This window comes from Gigantopelta aegis, chromosome 1 (assembly GCF_016097555.1).
Source record: "Gigantopelta aegis isolate Gae_Host chromosome 1, Gae_host_genome, whole genome shotgun sequence".
In the NCBI taxonomy this organism is placed as follows: Eukaryota; Metazoa; Mollusca; class Gastropoda; order Neomphalida; family Peltospiridae; genus Gigantopelta; species Gigantopelta aegis.
In genome coordinates, this window is record NC_054699.1 from 22,579,219 (window position 1) to 22,592,688 (window position 13,470).

Sequence of the window (13,470 nt, forward strand, 5' to 3'; positions counted from 1 at the left end):
ATTCCTTACATTAACTGTCAGAACATGTTTTATTCCTTACGTTCACTGTCAGAATATTTAATTCCTTACATTTACTGTTGGATAATTATTGTATTCCTTACATTCACTGTCAGAGCATTATGTTATTCCTTACACTCAGAACATTCTATTATTCCTTACACTGTCAAACATGTTTTATTCCTTACATTCACAGTCAGGCCATTATTTTATTCCTTAAATTTTTGTCAGAACATTCTTTAATTCCTTACCTTCATTGCGAAAACATTCTTTATTCCTTACACTAACTGTCACAACATGTTTTATTCCTTACATTCTCTGTCAGAATATCATTTTATTCCTTACATTCACTATAATTGTTTTATTTTAATAGGGTAACGGTGACGTGTCTTACTATGTTGTATTGTGTTGTTGTTTAATAGGGTAAAGGTGGTGATGGCCCTGTTGGTCCTCCTGGTTATAATTTTGATGTTTAATAGGGTAAACGTAATGATGAATTGCTGTATTCATAAATAAATATGTATTACTATGTTGTATTTTTATAAGTTTAATAGGGTAAAGGTAATGATGTATTGCTGTATGTATTCAGTGTTCTCGCTGCTCCATTTAAGTGGGGTGGCCCACCCCGCTATTGCATTTTGCCACCCTCCTTTCACGTTCTGCCGTCCTGCTTTATTTTTCTGCACCCCTCTTTATTTTCCCACACCCTACAATATTTTACAGCACCTACCTCCGTTATTTCCAAATGCTCACTTTTTTCCACACATAAAAAACCCAATAACAATCAGTCTGCGCACTGGACATCAAAGGAAACAAGACGCATGTGTATGTATGAAAAAGCAACTGACGAAAAATTTGCGACAGCCTCTATTTTGTCCCATACCTGTATCCATTTGTTTGTTTAATACACACAATAAAAGTTATATTTTATTTGAGCAATGAAAACATTTTATTTTTATGGATTTAGCAATCACCGCTTATGAAAACAATGGAAGTGGTAGTGTTTATCATTAAAATAATTTATCTTGGGTGCCAAATAATATATACACCGCCCTTACAAAAATGAAACTACTTTTTATCAGCTGACGATATTTTATCATGGCAATTGATTCATTCGATGAAGATAGAAATAACAAAAAATGTATCCAACATTAGGGGATCACTTTATAAATGTCTTTATTGTTTTTTGTATATCTTGAAATCTTTATTAAAATAATACTATTAAAACTTTTATCGGTTCAGCAAAACCCGAACTGCCCGTGAATGTCAGACCGACAACATCTTTGGTTCAATTAAAAGACGAGTCGGCTTGTATATTTCGTATAAACTTTTTTGTAGGCAAAATAAGGATTATGTCTTTCCACAAAGTTGACCAACACACAACAATATGGTAACCAAGCCTCCCCCCCCCCCCCCCCCCTTTTTTTGTTTTTGAAGGGTGTGGTGCTGCACGGCCACCCTCCTTTAATTTTCACCCAGCGAGAACACTGGTATTACTATGTTGTAACTTTGTTGTTTAATAGGGTAAAGGTAATGATCTAATGCTGTATGTATTACTGTGTTGTATTTTATATGTTTAATTGGGTAAAGATAACAATGTATTTATATACACATAATTATGTATGTATTACTATGTTGTATTTTATATGTTTAATAGGGTAAAGGTAACAATGTATTTATATACATGTATTACTATGTTGTATTTTATATGTTTCATAGGGTAAAGGTGGTAATGGCTTACCTGGCCCTGCTGGTTTACCTGGAAACCGTGGACTGCCTGGTGACCCTGGACTGCCTGGTTTACCTGGACCACAGGGTCTGCGAGGTCCGCCCGGACCCGAGGGTGGACCTGGACTGCCGGGAGTGCCAGGGACCCAGGGACGAGATGGACCTAAAGGAGAAAAGGGAGATGACGGAGTCTCTGGTAATTTTCATCTTTTTGTAACTAAATTTCCATTACTCTCTTAATAGTCGAGTTTGATACCTGTGATATCAAACGAGCACCGATTTTAATACCTAGTTTAATATAATGATTCTTATAATGATATAATTACGATTCTGCATTGAACTATCACGAATTTTGTATCTCTTTCTCTCTCTGCCTCTGTCTTAGACTAATCTCTCTCTTTTAATAGTTGTTTGATAACTGTCATATCATACAGGCACTGATTTTAATATATTTAATATTATATGACTATCTGTTACGATTCTGCATTGAACTATCACAAACTTTGTATCTCTTTCTCTCTCTGTCTCTGTCTTAGACTAATCTCTCTCTCTTAATAGTTGTTTGATAACTGTCATATCATACAGGCACTGATTTTAATACATTTAATATAAAAAAAAATGTGTTTTTGGTGGGGGTTTTAAATATATATATAATATGACTACCTGTTAAGATTCTGCATTGAAATATCACAAACTTACACTTTGCACCTGTCTATTCAGGACTTCCTGGTCTGGATGGCCGGCCCGGTTTGCCAGGTCTACACGGGCCGAAGGGTGAGCCCGGATTCCCTGGAGAGCCAGGACACGGTATACCAGGTGTTCGGGGAGAGCCAGGCCGACCTGGACTGGACGGAATTCCGGGAGCCAAGGGAGAGACTGGACCCAAGGGGTTGCCTGGTCCGGCTGGGGACTCGAAACAGGGCTTGCCAGGCCCGTCTGGTCCCAAGGGTGACAAGGGACAGCCCGGCTTCCCCGGTCTGTCAGGTCGTGATGGTGAACCAGGATTCATGGGACTGAAAGGTAAGTGTTCTGACGACATCTTCAAAGTACATAGGGGATGTAGCCCTGTGGTAAAGCACTCACTCGATGCACGGTCGGTCTGGGATCGATCCCGTCCCATTGGGCTATTTCTTGTTCCAGCCAGTGCACCACGACTGATACATCAAAGGCTGTGGTATGTACTACTCTGTATGTGGGATGGTGCATATAATAGAACCCTTGCTGCTAATCGAAAAGAGTAGCCCATGAAGTGGTGACAGCGGGTTTCCTCCATCAATATCTGTGTGGTCCTTAACCATATGTCCGATGCCATATAACCGTAAATAAAATGTGTTGAGTGTGTCGTTAAATAAAACATTTCCTTCGTCAAGGTACATAGTTTCTGTCCACTGCAGGGCTCAAAATTAACAATGGCACTAACAGCATTTGCTGTGGCTGTGATATGAATTGTCATAGGTCTTCTCTTTTTTTGCTGCTGCTGCTGCTGGATAAAAAATGTAGCCATCAGTAACATTTCTGAGGACATCTTCAAGGTACACATTTTTCTGTCCAGTGCAGGGCTCAGAATTAATGATGGCACTGATGGCAATTGTTGTGGCTGCAATATTAACTTGCCATAGGTCGTGGCTTTACCAATGACATTTTGTTTTTGCTGCTGGATAACAAAATTTGCTGTCAGTAAATGTTCTGATGACATCTTCAAAGTACATATTTTTCTCTCCAGTGCAGAGTTCAAAATTAATGATGGCACTGATGGCAATTGTTGTGGAAGGAAGGAAATGGTTTATTTAACGACGCATTCAACACATTGTATTTACTTTTATATGGCATTGGACATATGGTTAAGGACCACACAGATATTGAGGGAGGAAACCTGCTGTCGCCACTTCATGGGCTACTCTTTTCATTTAGCAGCAAGGGATATTTTATATGCACCATCCCATAGACAGGATAGCACATACCACGGCCTTTGATACACCAATTGCTGTGGCTGCGATAGTAATTGGCATTAGTCAGGTGCTTTACTGATCACATTTTTTTTGCTGCTGGATAAAAATTATTGCCATTGGTTGGGGGGATAATTATTACTTTTTAAGTTATGTTTATTTAATGGCAAATTTTATTGGTTTAAAATTGCTGTAGGTGATCATTTTGCCCATAAGAATCTATACCCAGTCAGAGTGCTTGAATCTTAACTGGATATAAGCACACCAAAAAAGCGTAAATGAATTTATTACATACTTATTCAATCTTATTCTAGTGATAAAGGCCTTTTGAAACCGTGTAATAAATTTATCCTTTATCGCACATATGTGCAATCTGGACTGGAACTTTTAAACAGGGAATTCCCTTTTTCTTTTTACTGCAGTGCCTTTTATTTACTTACATTATATATGATTTACAAATGACGTCATATCGTATTTGAAACATTACACAAGGCTGCCACAGAATATGATTCTTAACGTTAAATGAATCCATGAAAGGAGTTTTGATCATAGATTTGAAGTTCTGTATATTTATTATTCACATAGTTCAAGATATACAGGGAAATATAACCAGTATAACACATGTGTGTAATTTTGGGAAGAGACGTCATAACATAATTCAGCTTCCCCAGTCTTAGCTCTGTGTAATAGCTTAACAAAATGACATCATTTCTGAAAATGACGTCATTTCATCATCTCCTACTACTAGTTTGAAACATTTTGACATGGTCCTAGCTTGTAATTCTTATAAATAATATTGTGGATAATATGGATAATAATAAGAAGAAGTTTGTTTTGTTTAATGACCCAACTACAGCACATTGATTTATTAATCATCAGCTATTGGATGTCAAACATTTAGTAATTTTGACATATAGTCTTAGAGAGGAAAGCCACTACATTTTTTCATTAGTAGCAAGGGCTATTTTATATGCACCATCCCACAGACAGAATAGCACATACCATGGCCTTTTGATATACCAGTCATGGCTGGAATGAGAAATAGCCCAATGGGAATTGATCCCAGACAGACTGGGCTACATCCCGACCCTAATATGGATAATAAAGGAATTATTACACTTGTGTTTGAATCATACTGATTTTACAAAACTCTTGCTTGTGTAATACAAGAATCCTGGCACTTGTTTCATAAAATCAGTATGACACACAAGCTTGTATAATAATCTCTATGTATTAACCTCGCTCTCTCTCGGGCAATACAACAATCTTGACACTTGTTTCATAAAATCAGTATGACACACAAGCTTGTATAATAATCTCTATGTATTACTCTCACTCTCACTCAGGCAATACAACAATCCTGACACTCGTTTCATAAAATCAGTATGACATACAAGCTTGTATAATAATCTCTATGTATTACTCTCGCTCTCACTCGGGCAATACAACAATCCTCACACACATTTCATAAAATCAGTATGACACACAAGCTTGTATAATAATCTCTATATATTACTCTCGCTCGGGGAATACAAGAATCCTGACACTCGTTTCATAAAATCAGACGACACACAAGCTTGTATAATAATCTCTATGTATTAACCTCGTTCTCTCTCGGGCAATACAACAATCCTGACACTCGTTTCATAAAATCAGTATGACACACAAGCTTGTATAATAATCTCTATGTATTAACCTCGCTCTCTCTCGGGCAATACAACAATCTTGACACTCGTTTCATAAAATCAGTATGACACACAAGCTTGTATAATAATCTCTATGTATTACTCTCGCTCTCACTCGGGCAATACAACAATCCTCACACACATTTCATAAAATCAGTATGACACACAAGCTTGTATAATAATCTCTATATATTACTCTCGCTCGGGGAATACAAGAATCCTGACACTCGTTTCATAAAATCAGACGACACACAAGCTTGTATAATAATCTCTATGTATTACTCTCGCTTTCACTCGGGCAATACAACAATCCTGACATTTGTTTCATAAAATCAGTATGACACACCAGCTCGTATAATAACCTCTATGAATGATTGTTTTCCTTTGACCAGGTGACACCGGTGGTTCGTGCAGTGCATGTAGACCAGGTGCAAAGGGAGAGAAGGGTAACCAGGGACTGGACGGATTACCTGGTTTAGCTGGACACCCTGGTGAACTCGGTCGCACAGGAGGCAAGGGAGAGCCTGGAGATGATGGTCTCCCTGGGTTACCAGGGTTACCAGGACAACGGGTGAGAAATTTGTCTGTGTTTCAAAGATGGTATTTTGGACTTCAATAAATATGAGGAGATGTCAGTGATGGGGTGTGGATTTGGGCAGTTCTGTATCAATTCACCATTTGGACTTAAATAAATAGGTTATTTTGTACAATATATGTAATCTATATCATTGTATGGAGATCAATAAATAGGTTATTTTGTACAATATATGTAATCTATATCATTGTATGGAGATCAATAAATAGGTTATTTTGTACAATATTTGTAATCTATATATCATTATATGGAGATCAATAAATAGGTTGTTTTGTACAATATATGTAATCTATATCATTGTATGGAGATCAATAAATAGGTTATTTTGTACAATATATGTAATCTATATCATTGTATGGAGATCAATAAATAGGCTATTTTGTACAATATTTGTAATCTATATCATTGTATGGAGATCAATAAATAGGTTATTTTGTACAATATATGTAATCTATATCATTGTATGGAGATCAATAAATAGGTTATTTTGTACAATATTTGTAATCTATATATTGTATGGAGATCAATAAATAGGTTATTTTGTACAATATATGTAATCTATATCATTGTATGAAGATAAATAAATATTATATAAACATATACATGGACCATAGCCCAAAATAATTGGTCTCCAATGTTTTTGTCATGTGATTTAAAAAATGTAGTTAAAATTATATTCATAATATGTGTTTTTAATTGTGTTCAGGGAGATGATGGGTTGCCAGGGTTACCAGGTCTTCCGGGAGCTAAAGGAGACTCAGTCAGAGCAGAAGTTGTGTACGGACCACCAGGTATGTGTAGCAACAGTGAGGGTTTTACTTAATTTTTTATTGTGAATAAAAAGGGTCAGAATTATCCATAGCAACAAGGTCATACAATGAGGGTTTTAAATTAATTCTTTATTGTGGGTAAAGAGGGTCAGAACTATCCATAGCAACAAGGTCATGTATTGAGGGTTTTACTTAATTCTCTATTGTGGGTAAACAGGGTCAGAATTATTTTTAGCAACAAGGTCATGTATTGAGGGTTTTACTTAATTCTCTATTGTGGGTAAACAGGGTCAGAATTATCCATAGCAACAAGGTCATGTATTGAAGGTTTTACTTAATTCTCTATTGTGGGTAAACAGGGTCAGAATTATTTATAGCAACAAGGTCATGTATTGAGGGTTTTACTTAATTCTATGCTGTGGGTAAACAGGGTCAGAACTATCCATAGCAACAAGGTCACACAGTGAGGGTTTTACTTAATTCTCTATTGTGGGTAAACAGGGTCAGAATTATCCATAGCAACAAGGTCATGTATTGAGGGTTTTACTTAATTCTCTATTGTGGGTAAACAGGGTCAGAATTATTTATAGCAACAAGGTCATGTATTGAGGGTTTTACTTAATTCTATGTTGTGGGTAAACAGGGTCAGAATTATTTATAGCAACAAGGTCATGTATTGAGGGTTTTACTTAATTCTATGTTGTGGGTAAACAGGGTCAGAACTATCCATAGCAACAAGGTCATACAGTGAGGGTTTTACTTAATAATCTATTGTGGGTAAAAAGGGTCAGAACTATCCTTAGCAACAAGGTCATACAGTGAGGGTTTTACTTAATAATCTATTGTGGGTGAACAGGGTCAGAACTATCCTTAGCAACAAGGTCATACAGTGAGGGTTTTACTTAATAATCTATTGTGGGTAAAAAGGGTCAGAACTATCCTTAGCAACAAGGTCATACAGTGAGGGTTTTACTTAATAATCTATTGTGGGTGAACAGGGTCAGAACTATCCTTAGCAACAAGGTCATACAGTGAGGGTTTTACTTAATAATCTATTGTGGGTAAAAAGGTTCAGAACTATCCTTAGCAACAAGGTCATACAGTGAGGGTTTTACTTAATAATCTATTGTGGGTAAAAAGGTTCAGAACTATCCTTAGCAACAAGGTCATACAGTGAGGGTTTTACTTAATAATCTATTGTGGGTAAAAAGGTTCAGAACTATCCATAGCAACAAGTTCACACAGTGAGGGTTTTACTTAATAATCTATTGTGGGTAAAAAGGGTCAGAACTATCCATAGCAACAAGGTCACACAGTGAGGGTTTTACTTAATAATCTATTGTGGGTAAAAAGGGTCAGAATTATCCATAGCAACAAGGTTATGCAATGAGGTTTTACATAATAATCTATTGTGGGTGAAAAGGGTCAGAATTATCCATAGCAACAAGGTTATGCAATGAGGTTTTACATAATAATCTATTGTGGGTAAACAGGGTCAGAACTATCCATAGCAACAAGGTCATGTATTGAGGGTTTTACTTAATTCTCTATTGTGGGAGAAAAGGGTCAGAATTATCCCTAGCAACAAAATTATACTCTGATGGTTTTACTTAAAGTTTTTATTGTAGTTAAGTGGTCAAAGTTGTCCACAGCAACACGGTTATAAAACAAGGGTTTTATTTTTGTTTAATTGTAGGTGAAAAGGGTCAGAATTATCTATAGCATCAGTGATGGTTTTAATTAATGTCTTTTAGTGTTTTCCCTAGCTTGTTTTACCATGGTGCAGCACCATGCCTCAATAGTCTAGCACCATCTTGCCTTAATCAGCGCCATGCTGCCCTGAGATTAAACAAGCCTTTTTCAATAATTAAATCTAAAATTGCCTTGATTTTTTTTAAACACTACAATTTTTTATTAATTAATTAATAAAAATATTTTGTTATATATTTTGCCATTCATTTATTAAAGCAAGAACATTAATTACATTTACGTTTATTTCAATTTTGTTGTTGTTGTCTTTAATGGGAAAAAAGTGCCCTGAAAATGGTGAAAATGCCCCCAAAGTGTTGTGTCTACCATGCCTTGCCAAATTTCTAGGGAAAACACTATCTTTGTTGTAGTTAAGAAGGGTCAAAGTTATCCACAGCAATAAGGTGATAAAACCTGGCTTTTTTTTATCATTGTATGAGAAATGGGTCATAAATATCCCTAGCAACAAAATTATACAGTGATGGTTTTAATTAATGTCACCTGCCTCAGTGGTGTCGTGGTTAAGCCATCAAACTTAAGGCTGGTAGGTACAGGGTTCTCAGCCTGGTACTGGCTCCCACCCAGAGCAACTTTTAATGACTCAATGGGTAGGTGTATGGCCACTATACCCCTGTCTTTCTCACTAACCCACTGTCCTGGACAGACAGCCCAGATAGCTGAGGTCTGTGCCCAGGACAGCGCGCTTGAACCTTAATTGGATATAAGCACGAAAATAAAGTTGAAATGAAATTAAAAATTAATGTCTTTATTGTAGCTAAGAAAGTAGCAGCAAGGTTATAAAACAAGGTTTTTAATTCATTTCTTTATTAGAGCTGAGAAGGGTCATAGCTATCAAATGGAGTTTTAATTAATTTCTTAATTGAAGATGAGAAGGGTTGTAGTTATCCAATGGGAGTTTTAATTAAGTTTTTTATTGCAGGTGCGAAGGGACAAATGGGAGAGGTTGGTCTACCAGGTGAGAGTGGCCGACGAGGACTAAATGGCCCCCAGGGGCCACCCGGAGCTCCAGGTTTACCTGGAACAAAGGGAGAGAGGGTGAGTGGCAAAATTCCACTTATTAGAAATGAGTGTATATTTGTTTCCTACCGGTCCATCAGCAAAATAAATAAAATAAAAATAAAAATAAAATTTAATATTAAATGTGATGTGACCTGTTTCTTTGTGATACAGTGTTATAATATGATTTTTCTGTAGGGTGAGAAGGATGTAATGTGACATGTTTCTTCGTAATACAGTGTTACAAAATGTTTTTTCTGTAGGGTGGGAAAAAAAAAGGATGTAATGTGACATATTTCTTTGTGATACAGTGTTATATATATATTTTTTTTTCTTCTGTAGGGTGAGAAAGGATTTCCTGGTTTGGATGGCCGGCCTGGAGAACCCGGAGAGCCTGGTATTCCAGGAGCCCGAGGAGATCCCGGGATTGGTATTTCTGGTCCCCATGGCGACCGTGGCGAAGCGGGCATGCCTGGGTTACCCGGAATGCCTGGCATTAAGGGAGATAAGGGACTTCCAGGTTTGTTTTTCCATTATTTACATTTACATTACATTTTTATTGTTTATTGATTAAAACAGTTTGTTAACAGATTTTTTAGTTTAACAACACCACTAGAGCACATTGATTAATTAATCATCGGCTATTGGATGTCAAACATTTGGTAATTCTTAGAGACTTCCACGTTTGTTTTCCGATTATTTACTGATCATTACATTTTTATTTTTTATTGGTTAAAACAGGGGTTTTTGGTGTTTTTTGTTTAACGACACCACTAGAGCACATTGATTAATCAATCATCAGCTATTGGATGTCAGACATTTGGTAAGTCTGACATACAGTCTTAGAGAGACCCGCCACATTTGTCCATTAGTAGAAAGGAATCTTTTATATGCACTTTCCCACACAGGACAGCACATACCATGGGCTTTGATCAGTTCTGGTGCACTGGTTGGAACGAACGAAAAAAACAAACAATCAGTTTAATAGATCCACCAAGGTGGTTCGATCCTGCGACACAAGCACCTCAGGCGAGCACTCAACCAACTGAACTAAATCCTACCCCTGTTTATTGGTTATTACAGTATTCTTGTATACTAAACAGCAGGCTCTGATTATATTGTAGAGGAATGATTTTAACTGCTGTCATGTAAATCTGACTGAAATTACATCTTACCACCCAAGATGATAGAGATTATTATACGAGCTTGTGTGTCGTACTGATATTATGAAACGAGTGTCAGGATTTTTGTATCGCCTGAGTGAGAGTGAGGATAATACATGAATCCTGACACGAGTTTTATAAAATCAGTATGACTGACACATGAGTGTAATAATTTATTTATTATCCATGAAATTATTGTTATTTTTTTATAAGCAATAAGGACCATCTCAAAATGTCTTAACCACAACTAGAAGGAGACGACGAAATGACGTCATATTTCAAATGCACAGTCTGAGCTAGGAACGTCATGTTACGACATCGCTTCTCAAAATTACATCATTACACTTGTCATTACACGTGTGCTACATATGATTATTATTAACTTGGTTATGTTGGACCCAGGGGTCTCACTACATGTCATAAGTGATGTCTTAAGACTTATTTCCAATATGCCCGCCATCCATTGGCAGCGATAGTAATATCCACCATCCGTTTATTTAGGCCACCATCCAAAATCACAAGTCATACCATCGTTTTGAACTACCAGAATAATCAGGTTCATCATCGTTTTCAAGACATTTTCGAAGTACTTATACCCTGCAAAACTTAGGTACCATCCCTTCCTATAAGTGGAACCAGCTCTACCGATTCCCTCCATCCCTTTCCTGAATACTAGAGAGACCACTGGAACCATATGGATAATAAGATAGTATATGAAGCCAGCCGTAATAAAGTCATTCTTTTTGTTTTATTGTCAAAAATATTTTCATTTTATTTTCAGGACAGCTGCCGCCACAATTGCTTAAAGGATTGAAGGGTATCAAGGGAGAACCTGGTCCCTCGGGCCGATCAGGGGAACCTGGACTCCCCGGTTTGCCAGGTGTTAAGGGTGAACCAGGTAAGAACAGATTAAGATGCAGAAGTGGCATAGACATAACATGATAAACAGAGAAAGCAAAATTAACATAATAAGTAGAGACATAAGATTAACATCATAAAGTTAGAAGACATAAAATTAACATAACAAAGAGAGAAGACATAAAATTAACATAACAAAGAGAGAAGACATAAGATTAACATCATAAAGTTAGAAGACATAAAATGAACATCATAAAGTTAGAAGACATAAAATGAACATCATAAAGTTAGAAGACATAAAATGAACATCATAAAGAGAGAAGGCATAAAATTAACATCATACTTTGCAAATATATACAGTGAAACTCCTCTAAACTGGACACCCTCGGTACCAAGTAAAATGTCCGGTTAAAAGAGGTATCCAGTTTAGAGAGGTTCTTCTGTACAGATATTTAAAAAGGGACCCTGAAAAAACGTCCGGTTTTGAGGGAATTCCGGTTTACAGAGGGTCTGGTTTTGAGAGGTTTCACTGTGTATAGGGATTGTATGATATATAATGCATATGGGTGTATTTTTTAATACTGTAAGTGCATCTCTCTTTTTTTTTACATGGCACCACCACCCTAAACAAATTTTGCCAACCCTAATGTTCTTGTTGGCTTTACTGGTCTGTCATTAAACATCAATCTTCACTGAACATTCTTGTAGGTTTCCAAGGAACCAATGGATTGCCAGGACTAAAACAAAAATTAATGTAGTAATTAAAATGTAATAAATCCTGATGTTCTTGTTCGTTCTATTGGGCTATCATTAAACATCCATCTTCACTGAATATTCTTGTAGGTTTCCAAGGAACCAATGGATTGCCAGGACTAAAACAAAAATTAATGTAGTAATTAAAATGTAATAATCTTTGATGTTCTTGTTCGTTCTATTGGACTATCATTAAACATCCATCTTCACTGAATATTCTTGTAGGTTTCCCAGGAACCAATGGATTGCCAGGACTAAAACAAAAATTAATGTAGTAATTAAAATGTAATAATTCCTTATGTTCTTGTTTTTTCTCTTGGGCTATCATTAAATATCAATTTTCACTGAACATTCTTGTAGGTTTCCCAGGAACCAATGGATTGCCAGGACTAAAACAAAAATTAATGTAGTAATTAAAATGTAATAATTCCTGATGTTCTTGTTGTTTCTATTGGGCTATCATTAAACATCCATCTTCACTGAATATTCTTGCAGGTTTCCCAGGAACCAATGGATTGCCAGGACTTCCAGGACTCAAGGGAGATGGTGGTCAGGATGGTTTGTCAGGAATCCCTGGTCCACGGGGTCTGCCAGGACCAAGGGGTGACAAGGGAATGGCGGGACTTCCAGGAACGAGAGGATTCGATGGAATGAAGGGCGAGAGTGGTTTACCTGGACTGCCAGGCTTGCCAGGTAAGTTGATAAGGGCAAGAGTGGTTTACCTGGACTGCCAGGCTTACCAGGTAAGTTAACGAGATTGTCTGTTCTGGGGCATACTTTTAAGTTTTTTGCTAAATTATTATAATAATATTAATACTGATAAAAAAATATAAAGGATTATGCAAAAATAAAAATCTGCATCCATGATGTCCTCAGAGTAAAGTAGTTAACTGTTACTGACATCAAATTCTGCATTACTGACATGCAGTCCTGCATTACTGACATTCAGTCCTGCATTACTGACATTCAGTCCTGCATTACTGACATTCAGACACACAGTAAATAGATCATTGAATTTTATATAGACAGTATTATGCTATTAGTTAATTAAATTTGGTCTATAATGGCATTATTATTTTCCCCATCAATATATTCATAAATCAGGTTGAAGGAAGGAAGGAATTTTTTTTTTAATTTACATTTATATGGTTAGACATATGAAGGAAGGAAGGAAGGAAATGGTTTATTTAACAACGCACTCAACACATT

General features: G+C 36.5%; 1 protein-coding gene across 1 annotated transcript in view; it reads left to right on the forward strand.

Moving 5' to 3' along the window:
* Window positions 1–13,470, forward strand: part of LOC121372242 (collagen alpha-2(IV) chain-like) — a 115,374-nt gene that overhangs the window by 70,539 nt on the left and 31,365 nt on the right. Inside the window, exons 15-22 of the mRNA XM_041498536.1 lie at window positions 1,717–1,921; window positions 2,446–2,745; window positions 5,749–5,927; window positions 6,658–6,742; window positions 9,411–9,526; window positions 9,830–10,007; window positions 11,432–11,548; window positions 12,757–12,954. Coding sequence (XP_041354470.1) covers window positions 1,717–1,921; window positions 2,446–2,745; window positions 5,749–5,927; window positions 6,658–6,742; window positions 9,411–9,526; window positions 9,830–10,007; window positions 11,432–11,548; window positions 12,757–12,954 — 1,378 coding nt within the window. The remainder of the gene's footprint in view (window positions 1–1,716; window positions 1,922–2,445; window positions 2,746–5,748; window positions 5,928–6,657; window positions 6,743–9,410; window positions 9,527–9,829; window positions 10,008–11,431; window positions 11,549–12,756; window positions 12,955–13,470) is intronic.